The 19231-nt window shown below is 44.6% G+C and overlaps 1 protein-coding gene across 2 annotated transcripts in view; it reads left to right on the plus strand.

Annotated features, from left to right (window-relative positions):
* LOC138283718 (astacin-like metalloendopeptidase) overlaps nucleotides 1–19231 on the plus strand; it is a 728958-nt gene that overhangs the window by 343640 nt on the left and 366087 nt on the right. For both annotated transcript variants that reach the window (XM_069221760.1, XM_069221761.1), the window contains 3 exons: nucleotides 7004–7182; nucleotides 13281–13362; nucleotides 14255–14382. In XM_069221760.1, the coding sequence (XP_069077861.1) occupies nucleotides 7004–7182; nucleotides 13281–13362; nucleotides 14255–14382 (389 nt within the window). The remainder of the gene's footprint in view (nucleotides 1–7003; nucleotides 7183–13280; nucleotides 13363–14254; nucleotides 14383–19231) is intronic.

The raw sequence follows: 19231 nt of genomic DNA on the forward strand, positions 1-19231 counted from the left end.
CCTCAGTGATTGATGCTGATCTGTTGATGTTCTCGATGAGGGTTCATTACCAGACATGCGCGCTGCGGCTGCGTTTGCTCAGAGAAGCGGCTTACGAGCTACCCTTCCTGGAGGAAGTCAACATTAACTCATTCATAGGCACTGCACCCGATGCCGCCTTGGTTGATACTGGGGCTTTGGAACACACCTGCTCCTTGGTAGTTTTTGGTGTGGATTTTCCGGTTTTGTCATCTACCGAGGTGGAGAATCTCCTGCTTTCCATGACTGATGCTTGATTTGGACTTATCCTAAATTGACATTTTCCTTTGAATTCGGCATTTGGCCGCATGCTCACTTTCAAATTGCAAATTAGTATGCTTTTGTGTCCTCTTGACTTATTAAAATTGAATAGGGTTTTAAATATATTGTAGGTTAGGGCATTTTAGCTTCGGCTTAAACGACTTTCTACTGACAAGGGGAGGGTGTAGTGTAGCCATTTTTAATATAGCTTCATGCACGTTAGTTTAACATACTAGGCCGCTGTGCACTTTGCCCTAGATATAATTTATTCAGTCTTGCACTGTTATTTTACAATAACCAGTTTTACGGTCTTGTTTTAATTTCCTTCTATCACACTGTTTAGCTTAGTTCAGCACTGTGTTCTCAAATAATGCATTCTTGATCGCCCTGTGCTTCAGTCAAGGCTACAGTCTGGTACATTGCCGGTAAACGTGGTAGAAATTTAGTCTCCAGTATTCGTAGAAAATACACATCCTTACGGAGGGACATTTTCTTAGAACATCTGCGTGTTAGTTATAAAAACACTTACTAGTCCTGGTACAGGTCAGAGGGAGATTCCGGCCAGGAACCTACAACTAGATGCTGACTGCCCCGGTGCAGATGCTGATGCAGATTACAGGCCTTTGCTCACGTATGAGGGTCGATGTCCTCCCGGGGGAACCTGAAAGGCAGACTTAGAACTTCACATGCTGTGCTCAAAATATAACTTAGAGAGAAAATAATCTAGCGGCACTATGATAGCCTTATTCTTGTGCTTCACTCTCATCGTTACTATTTTAATCCTACTGTGTTGTATAGTTCTGGTTATTGCAGCTCACGCTTTGCTATCTAAAATGCAGTTGTTTTATTAAACCAATCTTTAAAAAGTTAAACTGCCTTTGTCATTTATATATGAGACCGTACTGTGTATGAGAGAACCGGTTGTGACCTGAGTGACCACGACTTCCCTGGGAAGTGCTAAGATGTCATGCGCTCGGCTGCCCATTTGTCTCTACCATTCGGGAGAGATGAGGCACTGCTAGTTAGCCGGACAAAACCCAGATTTAGAGTGACAAGGGTCCTCCACTGTGGGTCAGACTTAGTCCCCCACACTGTGAACGATCTTGCAGCTCAAAATCCAGTAGTCTCATTAGGATAATGAGAGCCTACGCGACACTGCAATCGTGTCAGTCCGATTGCCAGATTACGACCCTTGCGATCAGACCACCAGAAGACACCGTCCTCCCCAGGAACATTTTTCCCGATGGGATGACGGCGGTCAGAGTTGTAACCAGCCTTTTCATGGTGGGGACCACGCCATGAAAGGGCTGGCGGAAAGCCCGTGCCGGGGGCCACAGGGTGCTAGAGTGCTAAGATATTTGCCTCGGCTTCCTTAAAGTAGCTGAGGCCAATAACCTAGCACTTGTCCACTGGTCAACCCAGCAGGAACGCGTAATATAATGTTTCCGCCGGTCAGCCCGGCGGGAACATTGTAAGAGGCTCGGGGGAACACCAGCAGTATTACGTGGCATCCTCCCGTAACTTTGCCGATCCTCTTTTAGGGCCGCCAAATTCATAACGAGGCCCATAGTCTTTATTTGCCCCCTCACATGACACCTATGAAACTGCTTTGTGTCATGGAAGGTCACGAAGTTTGCACCAGGAAGCAGCGCTCCATTAGTTTCATCTGAGGCAAAGGACCAGACTCGGAGATCCGACTCATGCACAAGATTGAACATAATCATAGAGAATACACAAATGGGTAGTGAGGGTGAAAGGCGCCGCACATCTGAGCAATAAAACAGTTGTACCGAGACAAGTAATCAAAGTGAAAGCAGGGTCTGGTGCAGCCTGGCCCAGTGCCTTACTACCCGGTGGGCACAAAGACGGGTAACAAAATACCCATAGACAAATTAGAACAAGATGGCCACAGCACACAGAGTTTAAAGTCCAATGGTGTGACAGGGAAAATCTTCCTGAAAGTGTATTAGTTAAAATGTAAAGTAGACTGGAGTCCAAGTTCTTGTTTTGCAGATGTAGCCTTTAATTGTAGATACCAAAGATCATTGTGTCATCAACGAGATACAGCCAACACGTGTTTCGTCACACAAGTGACTTCCTCAAGGCTGCAAAACAGTAATGAAATACAAAAAAGGAAAAGTTCTAATGTTATGGCAAACATAAGTGTGTGAGGTTAAACATGGGCTCATAAGTGAGCACACGAAATAGACTCCAAGTCGTTGGATGTCAAAAACACCCAGTGATTTATATGTGAACTCAGTGGAACTTGTGTGGTGAGTAGGTGAATGTAGAAAACACACATCAGATGATAGTGCGTGATAGGGACCCTAGACGTAGTGCATAAAACAGCAAAACAGTGAATTACCGTGGAAAAAACTCCAAGTTTAAATTGGACAAGTGCATCCATGTTCTGGAGTGGAATCCATGTGCCTATGAAGTGAAGTGTATCAGGTGAAAGAGAAAAGAAGGGCTGAGAGACAGATCCGAACCGCGGATGAGTAAGAGTACTAAAGTCAATCAGGTGCCTTGACTGATGAGAGAAGTGGTAGTAACTAAATGCGTAGATCATACCTGGGCCGTCCGGCCAAAGTGGTAAGTAACAAAGGTAAGTGGAGCGGGAGCCTCGTGTTCAGTTAGCTGGGCTCCAGAAGGTCAATTGTAGCTGGTACGAGAGAGACAGGACTATAAGTACGCAAAGAAACAGTACAGAGTAAAGAAGAAAGGATGAGAAATAGAATCAAAGAGTAAGAGTAAAAGGGAGAAAAGAAGAGGTATAGATGAGTGGTGTGTAAATGAAGAAAGAAAAGTAAAGAGAAATAGGTCATACAATACATACCTTCTATGAGTTGATCTGTCACTAGTGTACCTGGGTAGGTAGTGAATAAGTAAGAGGAGGACAATGGTAGTAGTAGACCCTGATAAGCCTGTGGTCAAAGAAACCTAGGAAAATGGCGGAAAAGAGGGGGACAAAGTGCGAATGAGCCAGTGAAGCCTGGACAGAGAGAATATGAACGTAAGTAACTGGTATGTATGCAGGTGATGTTAGGGCGATAGGGAGTGCCCAGAGCGCCCATCCCCTCACTCAGATCAGGGCTATTCCATATGGAGAGATGGTTAGGATTAGACGTAACTGTACAGACACGAACATCTTCAGGCAAGAACTAAAAAGCCTATCACATCGCTTCCGGGCTAGGGGATACACTGATAAACTCATCTTCTTTTCTCCCTTTTACTCTTACTCTTTGATTCTATTTCTCATCCTTTCTTCTTTACTCTGTACTGTTTCTTTGCGTACTTATAGTCCTGTCTCTCTCGTACCAGCTACAATTGACCTTCTGGAGCCCAGCTAACTGAACACGAGGCTCCCGCTCCACTTACCTTTGTTACTTACCACTTTGGCCGGACGGCCCAGGTATGATCTACGCATTTAGTTACCGCCACTTCTCTCATCAGTCAAGGCACCTGATTGACTTTAGTACTCTTACTCATCCGCGGTTCGGATCTGTCTCTCAGCCCTTCTTTTCTCTTTCACCTGATACACTTCACTTCATAGGCACATGGATTCCACTCCAGAACATGGATGCACTTGTCCAATTTAAACTTGGAGTTTTTTCCACGGTAATTCACTGTTTTGCTGTTTTATGCACTACGTCTAGGGTCCCTATCACGCACTATCATCTGATGTGTGTTTTCTACATTCACCTACTCACCACACAAGTGCCACTGAGTTCACATATAAATCAAGTGTTTTTGACATCCAACGACTTGGAGTCTATTTCGTGTGCTCACTTATGAGCCCATGTTTAACCTCACACACTTATGTTTGCCATAACATTAGAACTTTTCCTTTTTTGTATTTCATTACTGTTTTGCAGCCTTGAGGAAGTCACTTGTGTGACGAAACACGTGTTGGCTGTATCTCGTTGATGACACAATGATCTTTGGTATCTACAATTAAAGGCTACATCTGCAAAACAAGAACTTGGACTCCAGTCTACTTTACATTTCAACTAATACACTTTCAGGAAGATTTTCCCTGTCACACCATTGGACTTTATACTCTGTGTGCTGTGGCCATCTTGTTCTATCATGCACAAGATTGACCATGGTACACTTTTTGGCGGTGATTCTAACCGCGGCGGGTGGCGGTCGCCGCCCGCCATGCGGTTACCGCCAAATGACCGCACCGCGGTCGCAAGACCGCGGCGGCCATTCTGGCTTTCCCGCTGTGCTGGCCGGCGACCGCCAAAAGGCCGCCCGCCAGCACAGCGGGAAAGACCCAGCAACGATGAAGCCGGCTCCGAATGGAGCCGGCGGAGTTGCTGGAGTGCGACGGGTGCAGTAGCACCCGTCGCGAATTTCAGTGTCTGCTAGGCAGACACTGAAATTCTTTTTGGTGCCCTCTTACGGGGGCCCCTGCAGTGCCCATGCCATTGGCATGGGCACTGCAGGGGCCCCCAGGGGCCCCGCGGCACCCCCTACCGCCATCCTGTTCCTGGCGGGAGACCCGCCAGGAACAGGATGGCGGTAGGGGGTGTCAGAATCCCCATGGCGGCGGAGCACGCTCCGCCGCCATGGGGGATTCTGCAGGGCAGCGGGAAACCGGCGGGAGACCGCCGGTTTCCCGCTTCTGACCGCGGCAGAACCGCCGCGGTCAGAATGCCCAGCGGTGCACCGCCAGCCTGTTGGCGGTGCTACCGCGGTCATTCGCCCTGGCGGTCTTTACCGCCAGGGTTAGAATGACCACCTTTGTGTCTTAATGAACGTTTTTATCCTCCTCTGACTTATAAGTGCCCTTGTGGATAAAACTGTTACCCTGCAAAGCTCTTTTTGAAGATACCTAGGACGTAAACTGTGGAACAATCATCCTACTCAGATCTCCTGCCAACAGAATCACTTTGTTTTTAGGAAATCCCACAAAACATTAACGTTCTGCTAATTTCCCAACATTGAGATATACTGTCCACCTCACCCTACTTATCCTTCTATATAATTTTGGGTTGATGGCTTTAGTTTAATCCTTGTTTTACAGAGCTCCGGGACTCCTCCTCATGTAGCTTCTAGCTGCTTCGTTCCCGAATCCTGAATACTTAATTGATTTTCTTGTAGAGTTGTTTGATTATTGCTAAATGTGTTTACGAGGAGTGAGTTGCCTTAAGGTATTTTTTTAGTTTCTTCTCTGTTTTCTATGTTGTTGGATTGTATTGCGAGGTACCTTTACTCTGGGGTTCCTCGTGTTGTGCTTTTTCAATAAACTAAATTACATACCTTTATAAATCAAATCGAATCAATGAAATCAGCTGCTGTACTGTAAGGAAGGACAGGTGAATGCAGAAAACCTGACAAAAGCGAGTTTGAGGAGCAGCAATGACATGAGCAGAAAGCAGATTCCCTTCAAGGTCATCGCAGTTTAAAAAACAGCCTAGGTGGACTAGTAAGGTGGCAACTGAGAGCACCTTTGATCTCATTTGGGCTAGCCAACCTGCCGGCCTCTACAGTGAATCCAAACCTTTGTGTCGTGGAAAGTAACTCGCACTACAAACTGCAGACTGGTTAACCATTTCAGAGAGATCGACAGGCAAGCTGACCAATCACCCCTGCCGTACTTGTCTGTTGGGCAGCCAGGAATCCTGGAACTGCCAGTTTGGACAGCTCATAACAGGGATAGTGTGTAGGCTGTAACAAGGCCAAACAAAACAACCCCACACTCGCAGAATAGCAAAGCAGTATTAAATGCTTGCGTACAGCAAGTGTGCACTTCTGAACAAAAGCCCCAGCAATTAATAAAGGGTCATTATAGCCAAGTTCAGAGCATTGAATTGAGGACACGAAGCTCCTGCAAGTAGCAAATGGCTCTGGTCAGTCTAGGATCCCAAGGAATAAGAGATAGACCTTTGTGGTTAATGACAGTGGATCCCAAAGTGTAAGAGACAGGCCTTTGTGGTTAATGACAGTGGTAAGAATCTGGGATGCCAAGGCATCAAAGACAGACCTTTCTGGTTAATGGCATTGGTGAGAGTCTAGGATCCCAGGGCATGAGACATAGACCTTTGTGGTTAATGGTAGTAGTGAGAGTCTGGGATCCCAAGGCTTAAGAGACAGGCCTTTGTGGTTGATGACAGTGGTAAGAGTCTGGGATGCCAAAGCATAAAAGACAGGCCTTTGTGGTTAATGGTAGTGGTGAGAGTCTGGGGTCACAAAGCTTGAGAAGCCGGCCTTTGAGTTACCTTTGCACCTTACTGACTTTTTGTCTTCTATATGAGTTCTTCATTATTTGGTGTGAGCAGCTTGTCCACTGCTGTTTTCCCTTTGCATGCTATCATTACTTGCCTGTCTCAGTTCTATTATTTTCAGTCTTGTTTTCTTTGGCTGTCATTGTAAATCTGAATCTAAATCCGCCAGTGACAATGTCAAACCAGTCAGCCAGTTCCATGTCGCTGAATGGTTCAACGTGAGGAAGGCTGGTTTGAGGGCCAGCTTATCTCAAATCACCCAGCAGGAGGCACTTCCGTCCCCACAGGAACAAAAGTGGAACCCAGAATGACAGACCTTATCCAAGGCTTCCCTAATTTACATATATGACAGTCAGCGTTGCTTACAGTGAAGAGATGCATGTGTACCAAAGAAAAGAAACAGCAATTCTGATACTGAGGTGTGTGTCACTGGGAAAGACAGCCTGAGATGGAGCTGAGTACCATGTGTGTGTTGTGCCATCTCGCTTCAGATGCTGGTCCTACATTGGGAAGATCGGAGGCGGGCAGACTGTATCACTAGCGGAATCGACCTGCATGTCAAAAGGCATCATCCATCATGAGGTGGACCACGCGCTGGGATTCTACCACGAGCACACGAGAAGTGATCGAGATGAATATGTGGATATCCAGCTGCATAACATAGCTGAAGGTATGAAGCATGGTATCCACATACTTTGTACCATTTACCCATCACAGAGCACAGCCACTTGCATACTAAGGCCAGCTAACACTAGATGGTATGTCTTGACTGCAATTATAGGGCGTTTCATTTTATTAGTGTTAGGGTTAACGTTCAGGAGTTATGATTAAGATTAAAATTGAATGTGTGAACCAGATTGTAGGATTACAGTGAGGTATAGGACAAAGTTTAGGATTAGGAGAAGTAGAAAGATAACTTTAGGGTAAGAGTTAGGCTTTAGATTAGCGATAAGGTTAACTTTATATTGTGAAGATACTAATTTAGAGGACAGTTTTGGGGCCATTATCCTACTTATGGACCATTTTCTTCTTTCAAGATCAGGGTTTGCTGAATAGTGAAGGTTAGACATTATGGTTAATTTATTTCATAGCTCCCTTTTTACCCAACCTCTTTTCTTTTTTCCTTTTAAAGCATGATGTCTATTAGGGGTATTCTGAAGAATGCTAGTACATATTGATTATTGATACACTTGTATCTACCTCTACATGGTAGTTTTCAAATGTACAACAAAATGTAATATGTACATTGCAGAATAATCTGTGTAATCAATGTGTAGCTATATATATTTCGTTCATATCATCTGTATTAGCATAGTCTACCACTTTGTAGAATAATTAAAATAGGTTTAGTGGTAAGGTAACAGTTTAAGGATTAGAGTGTAAGTTTAAGGCCGAAGTTTCGGCATCAGTGAGTGTTGAGTTCATAGTTTGGGTTAGGCTTAGGTTGGTTTATGTGTGAGGCAGGTTGAGGGTTTAGTTTATTGTTGACAGATTAGGGTTAGAGATCATGCCTTGATGCTATGTTGAGTTTAGACTTACGTTTGGATTTATTGTTTAGTATTTAGGATTAGAATTTTTAGATTCAGGTTAATATTAGGATACTGTTGTCATTTCATTAAGTGTGAAGAGACCCTGTAAATATTTAAAAGAACAATAGTTGAACAGAATTAAAATGCAACAAATTGAGACATTAATGGCAGTAGCCTAGGAAAGACTGAAGAGACAACTAGAAATATACACTAAAATTATATATAATCCTTGGCATTTTGTAATCCAAGGATAAGAAAATTAAATACAGCTCACCTTTATTTAGCATATATGCCTAACAAGGCAAGGTAGAACAGATACACAACCAAGTTCAGACAATCTTAGCAGTCTTTCTTCTGTTACAAAATCGTTCTCAAAGAGCATGCTTCTCTTTCACACTTTTTAGCTCTGCCTCACCTCTAGAGGTGAGGTAACCACTCATTCATTCGAATGACTATATCTCAGCTCAAATTTACTTCACACGTTCCTATCTTCTAGGTTACTTACTGCTACAATCCTTTTCGCATTAGTGAATACAAACAATCCTTTCCACACACATTTTCCCTTGCTCACCAACACAGAGTTTCCATAATTCCAGTTACCAGAATGAATGATTTTTTCTCGTAGCTAATCGCATTTTATATTTACTCTTATATTTAAATTTAATTTTATCATCATTGTAGGCATTCTTGCATTTGACATCCCTCCTCATTCACAAAGACGCCACGGTTAAACCACTCACTGAAGCATTCATATATTTATCTTCCTATAATGCTATTTGTCACATGGCAGTGGGCTCACAATAATTTTCTTAAGGCATGTATCAAAGCTCTCCCGCCCAACAACACCATCTGAACCAAAGCACCTTTCATTCTGTTCATGTGCTCTTCCAACCCATTTGTTTGAGGGCAGTATAATGCTGTTCAGTGATATTCACCACTACACTCTTGATTCAAATTGCATATCATTAGCTGTTATTTTAGTCTGTGACAACCCTTTTCTTCAAACCTCTTCTTTTAAGAATTATTTACTTTTTTGATTCAAGTTCATTTGGATTAATAGTCAACTAGTGCTAATAAAAGATTCTCACTTGCATCTAAAAAGGCCCCATAATGTCTTTATCCAGTTTATACCAAAGAGGCATTGGCACGGCCACAGGAAACTGATACTTCCTTAGCTTCTTTGCTTTTGTCCCTATTTGTAGACTAGTAACATTCTTTAACTGCACCCTACACCATGATATTTTTGGTTATCATTAAACATTTCAAATGTTGGCCTTTGTTATACTCCTGTCCACATGGCTTTTATATACTAAATGAATTATCTTCTCACAAATCCACTCTCACCCTCTCCTCAAACTACCTTTGTGTAGTTGCAATTCAACCTTTACTACCCATGCCTCTTTTCCTTTACTTGGATCTTTTCTACCTTAGACACCATTTAATCACCGTGTATTTTTAATTCAGTTTTGCATCATTCTTCTTCCTAAAATGACATTACTCACATCTACATTTTTGTTCCAAACTTATAAACCCGTTTCTTCACATGCTCCTTCCACAATTGGCAATCTAGAATGGCAATCTGCAGTCCTTTTCTCCCACCTGTTACATAACCAATTTGGAAATTATACCCTATTATAACTTCAATCGAATGTGCAATCCATGGAGTAGCTCTCTTTGGGACTTTATAAGAAAATACTTACACTAAGGGTTTGTGACCAGAGCTGAATACACAAGGCAAACCTCACAGGAAGAATGGTGAATATATGAACTGCATCCCAAAGCTTCCTTCTAAGTGAATGAGTAGTTTTCTCGTCCCTCACGTAGTGCCTCAGGGGCAAAAGGATTTACCACTTTTTGTTTTTTTCCACCTTTGACATCACTGGTCCTAATCTTCTCAAACTGACATCATTAATTCCTGTTTGCATCAAAACTGCTCAATAGTGTAGCATTTACCGCCACTGTGGTATGAAAACCCACGTCAATCAAAACTCCAGATATAATCATGTTTTTCTTGATCATTGCATGGAACAGAGAAATAGTTTTGGCAAAAACCCTTTAGAGACACAAATAGTACTCTACCAACTCCAGGAATGAATGAAGTTAATCTTTTCATGTGGGTGCCATCACATTTACTACTGCTCCCACTAAATTCTACTTAGGCTTGAGCTCCTCCTCAATATTGACACTATGATCTAAATATTCAACAGTTCTCAATCTAAATTGTTTCTGAATAATAAATCCCTTCTCCTCCAACTTCCTTAGCAATGCGCATAATACTGCATCATGTCCTTACAACTATATGTCAGCAAATCATTGGCAAAATATCAATCTGTAACTTATAATTAGTCTAAATATCAGTGATATCAGCACTAAAGCTTTGTGAAGGTAGGCATGTATAGGAAAGTTCAGATTTATGTGAATGTGCAGTTAGGTACAGCAAACCTCTACTTAGGTGACAATATTTTTGCATATTGACACTTTATCCAAGATATTCTATTAGTAAATCTTTCTTCCAAATCATATCCATAAATAAACATGTTATCCTTAAATACCATAAATTTCTCAATCCCTCATAAAAATCATTAAGGGCCTCAATATGAGTTTGCCACCCACCAAACTCTTCCCACCATCAGGCCACCTGTGTGGCCGGAACCCCCTTGGCCCAATTAGGAGTTCACTGTAGGGTTGGCGGACGGAAATAGGGTTTCCGCCCGCCGGCCCTGCGGTGAACATTGCCAAATGGAGCCGGCTGCAATGTGGCGGTGCGGTGGGTGCAGCAGCACCCATCGCGCATTCCATTGCCTGTAATTCGAGCAGTGGAATGAGCGATGGAGCTGTGCCTGGGGGCCTCTGCACTGCCCATGCACTTGGCCAGGGGACCCCCGAGTCCTCCATTCCGTCAGCATTTCCATGGTGGTTTACACCACCATGGACAGGCTGGCTGATGGGGACTCATAATCCGCCAATTACTGGGACCGCCGGACTGCAGGCTGGCGGCAGCCTGGCAGTGTCGGCGGTTGGACCGTGGCGGCTCCGCCACAGTCGTAATATCACGGTCAGACCGCCACTTTGGCGGCGCTCCGACCGTGACCCTGGTGGTCTAGTGACCACCACAGTCATAATTAGGCCCTATATGTTGAAGCAACCTTGCCAGGGTCATAATTAGGCCCTATATATTGAAGCACCCCTACCACAAATTCCAATCCAAACAGCACTGTCACATACCAAAGTGCACCCAGTGGTGTAATGAGATAGGTCAGGTGATTAGATACCTAGATACCTCTGCCAACTTGGCCTGATGGTACACTTATGATAAATTCATCACAGTAACAACATTTGTTTGCCTTAAAATAGTGGGTGTTTCAATGTATTTGGTGATGGGTTATACTCAACCCATATGTTTTTATTCAACTCTCGGAGATCTACTATCATTATCAAATCTTTTTCACCAGTTTTAGGAATGATAGCAACAAAAAATAGCTATTCCAGTGCCTTGACCACTTCTTTTACAATAACTGCAACAAATCTTCCAAGTACATTCTTCAGGACCTTTTTCATTCAATAAGGATCAGGTCTATATACATGCATTACAGGTTTGGCTCCTTTCTTCAGCACAATCTTATGCTCAGATTCTTTAAGTAATCTTAGTTCCTTACAGATCACAAAGGGAAATTACCACATTTTCCATCAAAGCTGTGATCAACCTCACTTGCTCCTTTGCACTGGAATCTAAATGTATCCCAAGACCGTGTTTATGTGTCTAACCAAGTAAATTATCTCTCCTTTTTGCCACATATACCTTTCTAACTGCATCCCTCACTTTAAACAAAATTGCTAAGCACATCATACCAATCAAATCAATGTTAGTTTTGCCATAACACCCAGGTTATTATCTGTCTCTCCTACCTCTCCAGTTTGTTCACCCAATATCCTATCAATTTATTTGTCTACAATTATTGTATAGAGGGCTTGAAATCTGCTAATGCTACACTTTTCTTTCCAGGAAAATGTTATTTCGGCATTTTAACAGGTTCATCTGCTTCATCTTGGCATTCTTCACCTCTGATGCCAAAGTATTACCCTCCTCCTTTACCCCACCTTCCACATGTTGTACCTTTTTGCCACAACTTCTACAAACTGAGATGCTCATAATGTTTACAACACTGTTAGAGATATGTTCCAGATCTCCACATATAAAAAATCTAGGTTTGACTTTACCAGCATTCTGTCTCTCACGTCTCTTTTGCTTTGATCCTTCTAACTCTTCACAGCATATACCACATAGACAAACTCATAACTTCCTATCTCTTTGACACAATTTGCTATGTGTGCTGTACCTTCAGCATAGCTATTGCCTTGTTCAAAGATGGATTCTAAGATAGTAATTTTTTCTTAATTTTGGCATCAAATTCACATGTCCTGGAAAGGTTTCACAAACATGCTCCATAGTTTCCAATCCTTTCTTCTTTTCCTTGTACTTAACCAAAAAACTTGTGTCGCTCAACTACTTCACTGATTTTCAGTCCACTGGTCCAGATTATATTTCCAACATCATAACATTCATTTTGCATACATCTCAGGTTTCTTCTTCTGCTCCGCTCACAACCTCTCTGGACTTCTGGAATGCTATGGCAAATATTTGATCCTTTCACTCCCAAATTGTGTTCATATGCATTATGTTTCCTTATTGAAAAATATTTCTCCCCCAATAGTTCTAACATATATGAATTTAAAGATCTTCTAACAGTAGTACCAGCTTTCCCACTTCAAACAGAATTAAAGGCGTTTTCTTCTTTGTAAAGAATGTGTCTCCCTGAGTTCCAAGTGCTATGTCTTTTTGCTGCAATTTATTAACCAGCGAGAGAACGAGAGTAGAGTATGTTGGGTTTCTGCATCCTTCATCTCTACCCTTGCTTACAGTGATTATGCTTGGTGCTACAGTACCTAGATATGTGAATGATGAGAAGTCAAGCCTGCATGCCTACTTTTGTTTTGCTGGCACAATCAGTGCTCAGAAAGAATTCCTTGAATGAGCAGCATGTGTTTGTGGAATTGGAAATTCCGTTGTGAGTTATATCATTTGCCTTTTAATCGGCATACCTACATCTGGATGCAGTGCTGCACATTAATATTTTCTTGAGATTGTAACACATTCTGTGATAATCATTGCAAATATGGGAGCACTGTATCATCTTTTTCCATCTGAAAATGTGTGTTATTGTTGTGTTGCTCACTGCAGGTAACAAGGAAAATTTCGAGAAGCAGGAAACAAACAACTTGGACCTGCCATATGACTTCCAATCTGTGCTGCACTATGGCAGGTGAGGGGCTGTATGTCCGTGTGGAACAGGAGACATCAATATGTAGATCAGGCACTATATGAGTGATGTGTGCCCGCAGAGACCAACTGCCATGGCTGCTATTATCAAGGTATAAAAGTAGGTCTAGATTCCTATTGCAAACTACGGATTGGAGGGACTATTTGTCACAGAGATATTCTTCCACCATTGACCATCTAGGCAGAGTAGAACAAGCTGACCAGACTCTTCAGCCGAAGGTAATCCCTGCCCAAACATGGGAGTACCTAACGGAACATGATATCAAAGCCAACCATTTCCTGAAACTCCTTGTCTGTCAGAGATAGGCAAAACAAACTCTCTGTCACTCTTCTCGACCATCTCATTACAGATAAAGGGAAGGAAACTATTGAATTCTCTGTTACACTCCTTGGATGTGTAATCTCAGATACTTGCAATCCATGACCCTTCTTGTTGGACCTATCACAGAAACCGGGATTCCAACCAGGGGCCTTTCTTTTGTATGTTCTTTGTCATATCAGAGACACAGGGAATCTAACCAGGGGCCTTTCTTTTATCTCTTCTTGGTCATATCAGAGACACAGGGAATCCAAACAGGAACTTCCCTGTCCTCTCTTTGAATACATTTTCATAGATAGAAGGAAGCTAATCGAGGACACCTGTTTATCTCTTGCAGTGTAATAATACAGATACAGAGAATATTCATCCCTCTCTGTTCGTCTCCTTTGGTATGTTATCACAGATACAGAGAATACAAGGAACTCTCTTTCCTCTCCTTTGATATGTTAATGATATAGTGATATCCAGGCGCTGCCAATGGGGCGCTCAGAAGCTTTCAACCACAATAGTGCCCAGAAAACAAACTTGGATAACAACATTTCCTTTCTTTTTACAGATACGCGTATTCAAAAACACCTGGCCTACCGAGCATAATCCCCAAGCCTGACCCGAACATTGAAATCGGACAGAGATATGGGCTGAGTCCCCTGGACGTGGCAAAGCTCAACAGGCTGTACAGCTGTGGTGAGTGCGCCCACACGGTGCTGCTGGGACCTGTTCTCCCTTAACATTGTGGCAATATGCTTACAATAAAACATATACATTTAAAATATTATGAACCATTGCATAGGATAATACTGGAGTACAGATACGTCCTGGTGCGCAGATGCACATACAGCAGGCATAGAAGCTGTAGGAAAGTGACTCTTTTTGGCATGGTTACCCCCCACATTTTGCCAGATATGGATGCTGACTTGACAGAGTGTGCTGGGATCTTGCTAACCAGGCCCCAGTACCAGTTACGTTTCCTAAAAACTGTCCCATTGTTACCACAATTGGCACCATCGCACACAGTTAAGTCCCTTGTAAAAGGTACCAGTGCTACCAAGGGCTCTGTGACTAGGGAGGGTCCCTAAGGGCTGCGGCATGTATTGTGCCACCCTAAAGGACCCCTCACCAAGCACATGCACACTGCCATTGCAAATTGTGTGTGCTGGTGGGGAAGAAAAAGTAAAGTCTACATGGCATCCCTCTCAGGGTGCCATGCCCACCAACCACTACCTGTGTCATAGGTAAGTCACCCCTCTAGCAGGCCTTGCAGCCCTTAGGAAGGGTGCACTATACCCAGGTGAGGGTATAGCTGCATAAGCAACAGTGGACTACAGTGTCTAAGTCCATTCTTAAACATTGTAAGTGCAGTGTGTCCATATTAAGTACACAGCTCCATTATGACTTCACTGAAAGCTGGGAAGTTTGGTATCAAACTTCTCAGCACAATAAACACACACTGATGCATGTGTTGGCTTTATTGTACAAATCACATAGAGGGTATCTTAGAGGTGCCCCCTGTATTTTAACCAACCCTTTAGTGTAAGTCTGACCAGTCTGTGCCAGCCTGCCACTAAAAGACACGTTTCTGACCCCATGGGGCGAGAGCCTTTGTGCTCTCTGGAGCCAGAAACAAAGACTGTTCTGGGTGGAGGTGCTTCACACCTCCCCCCTGCAGGGACTGCAACACTTGGCAGTGAGCCTCAAATGTTCAGGCCTCCTGTTACAGTGCCTCAGGGCACTCCAGCAAGTGGAGATACCCATTCCCTGGACAAAGCCCCACTTTTGGTGGCAAGTCAGGTAGGAAAATTAGGTAAAACAGAGAGGAGTGACCACTCCAGCTAGGACCACCCCTAAGGTGTCCAGAGCTAAAGTGACCCCCTTCCTACAGAATCCTTCATCTTGGTTTGGAAGACAGGGACCAATAGGGTAGGAGTGTGCACCCCCTCCCCAAAGGGAGTGGGCACAGTAAGGGTGTAGCCACCCTTAGGTACAGTAGCCATTGGCTACTGCCCTCTGAACCCTGTAACACCCTAAAATCTAGGATTTAAGGGCTCCCCTGAACCTAGCTGACAGATTCCTGGTGACCTCAAGACAAGAAGAAAGAAGAAGGACTGCTAATCCGACCCCCGAGCAGTGAAGACTCCAGATGACAACTGACTTGGCTCCAGCCCTACCGGCCTGTGTACAGCTTCAAGGACTCTGCTACCAAAAGGCGACAAATCCTGCAGGACCAGCAACCTCTTCAAAACCCCAGAGGACTGCCTGCCCAACAGAGGACCAAGAACTTCAGAGGACAGCAGCCCTGTCCACAAGAAACTCCAAGAAGGACTCCAGAACCGCCCCGGATCCACAATTCCTGCCCACTCTGTACCCAATGCCTACAACCTGTGTCCAGGAGGCCCACCGGTCCAGAGCAGGTCCCCAGATAGATTCTGACCTTGTGTCCACCCTGGGTTGCCCCTCCTGGCCTACACAACAACACCTGCAGCCTAAATCCGGAGGGCCCCCCTGACCGTGAGAGAACCAGACGAAGATACCTGACGCCCAATGGGACCCCTGCACCCACAGGCCCCTGGCCTTGTGGAATCCGACCAACGGACCAGCAATGTTCAGCAGGTAGACCTCCTCCTTGACCAGCCTGTGGTTCCCCAGAACCAAACCCCTTGACCTAGCCTGTAGCATCCTTGTGACCGTCGGGATCCCACTATTGAAAAGCATTGGGAGTGTGATGCTGTGTTTGCACCTTGCACCTGGCCACTGAGGGTGTGTGTTTGGTGCTAATATGTTCCCCCCACGGGTGCTCACCTAAACCCCCCAGGTCTACCCCCTGAGGACGCGGGTACTTACTTGCAGGCAGATCTTTTCAAAGCACTCCCGTCCTCATAGCATTCAGTTGTAAACCTGATGCAAACTTTGACCTCTGCACCCAGCTGGCCTCTTGTTGCTGGGGGTGCACTTTTGGGGTCAGCCTAAATCATGACCAGTGGACATCCTAAAACTCCAAGACAGGAATCATAGGTCGTGTACTTACCTTTTTTCTGTGTTGTTACTTTCCCCTTAGGATTCTATGGACTCCTACAGAGAATTGCACTGTGTCAATTTTTGAAATAGAAAATTGCTACTTACTTGCAAACTGCTTTATCTGCTAAAGCCAAACAACATTGAACAATTGATACATATGCTTGATACCTACTTACAGCTGTACTTACCTGCAACTAGTTTCTTCTGGTTCTAGTAATAAATAACACAATATATTTTGCTATATAAAAACAATTGGGCTGGAGTTAGTCATTGAATGTGTGCCTCATTACTTGACGGTGTGTGTACAACAATTGCTTTGCACTACTCTCTGATAAGCCTAACTGCTTGACCACACTGCCACAAAAGAGAGCATTAGTATTATATACTTTAGCCTCTGTTAAGCCTCTGGGGAACCCCTGGACTCTGTACACTCTATGGGGGTCATTACGACACCGCCAGGGGTAATGTGGCGTCCGTACCGCCAACAGGCTGGTGGTACGGAGACCCGTATTACGACCGCGTCGGTAGCGCCGAGTTCGCACTGCCGGGGCCGGCGGTTTCCCGCCGTTTTAGTCCCGGCAGTGATAATCCGCCAGGGCAGCGCTGCAATCAGCGCTGCCCTGGGGATTATGACTCCCCTACCGCCAGCCTGTTTCTGGCGGTTTGCACCGCCAGGAAGAGGCTGGCGGTAAGGGGAGTCCTGGGGCCCCTGGGGGCCCCTGCACTGCCCATGCCACTGGCATGGGCAGTGCAGGGGCCCCCTAACAGGGCCCATGCAGCTTTTCACTGTCTGCATAGCAGACAGTGAAAAGCGAGACGGGTGCTACTGCACCCGTTGCACGGCCGCAACACCGCCGGCTCCATTAGGAGCCGGCTCCTATGTTGCGGCCGCATCCCCGCTGGGCCGGTGGGCGTAAACTAGGTTTGCCGCCGGCCGGCCCAGCGGGGATGTTGTAATGGGGTCCGCACGTCGGTTACCGCTTGGCCAAGCTTGTAATGACCCCCTATATCTCATTTTGATACAGTATATAAAGAGGCAGCTTCTTACAGAAGTTTTTTTTTGTTTTAATGATCATGACAGCAAAATATGATTTTCGTTGACAAAAATAAATGTATTGGTGATTTTGGATTGTTGTAACCTTGAATATATAGTTTAAACAGAAAAGAAATGGCAATAAAATACTTTATTAAAGACTTAAAATAAAAGATTCATTAGCAAAGTGAATAATCAGCCCTCTACCTCTTGCACTGCAAAACATATTTTTTATGTGGATGTGATCAGGCTAAATGCAGTCACTCAGTGCAAAAGAGACAGTGGCTGAAGTGGGCTGACCAATCGACCCATGTTGCATGCTGGTGTGGGTAGAAGCTAAATGTGAATGACAATTGAACAACTAAGGTATAAATAGGGCTGACCCAAAGACCCTCTTTGTACGTATATATGTATGTATATTTTGTACTAATGTTTTTTTTTATATATTAAGGAGCCTGGCAAGACAGCGAAAGCTGCCTCCAGGTCAGACCTAAAAATGAAGGCCCATATTTATACTTTTTGACGCTAAACTGCGCTAACGCAGTTTAGCGTCAAAAAATTTAGCGCCGTCTAACGCCATTCTGAAGCGCCATGCGGGCGCCGTATTTATGGAATGGCGTTAGCTGGCGCTAGCAGACCGGCGCTGCCTGGTGTGCGTGGAAAAAAACCACGTAGACCAGGCAGCGCCGGCGTAGGGGGAAAATGGCGTTAGGGCGTCTTAAAATGGGGCAAGTCAGGTTGAGGCAAAAAAATCGCCTCAACCCGATTTGCGCCATTTTTTTCGACGCCCAGACGCCATTTAAATGACTCCTGTCTTAGTAAAGACAGGAGTCATGCCCCCTTGCCCAATGGCCATGCCCAGGGGACTTATGTCCCCTGGGCATGGTCATTGGGCATAGTGGCATGTAGGGGGGCACAAATAAGGCCCCCCTATGCCACCCAAAAATATTAAAAATATAAAAAATTATACTTACCTGAACTTACCTGAATGTCCCTGGGGTGGGTCCCTCCATCCTTGGGTGTCCTCCTGGGGTGGGCAGGGGTGGCAGGGGGGGTCCCTGGAGGCAGGGGAGGGCACCTGTGGGCTCATTTTGAGCCCACAGGCCCCTTAACGCCTACCCTGACCCAGGCGTTAAATAGTGGCGCAAATGCGGGGTTTTTTGACCCGCCAACTCCCGGGCGTGATTTTTGCCCGGGAGTATAAATACGACGCATTTGCGTCGCCGTCATTTTTTTAGACGGGAACGCCTTCCTTGCATCTCATTAACGCAAGGAAGGCGTTCACGCAAAAAAATGACGCTATTTGCCCATACTTTGGCGCTAGACACGTCTAACGCCAAAGTATAAATATGGCGTTAGTTTTGCGCCGAATTTGCGTCGAAAAAAACGACGCTAATTCGGCGCAAACGGAGTATAAATACGGGCCTAAGGCCCATATTTATACTTTTTGACGCTAAACTGCGCTAACGCAGTTTAGCGTCAAAAAAT

This window comes from Pleurodeles waltl, chromosome 3_1 (genome assembly GCF_031143425.1).
Source record: "Pleurodeles waltl isolate 20211129_DDA chromosome 3_1, aPleWal1.hap1.20221129, whole genome shotgun sequence".
Taxonomy (NCBI): domain Eukaryota; kingdom Metazoa; phylum Chordata; class Amphibia; order Caudata; family Salamandridae; genus Pleurodeles; species Pleurodeles waltl.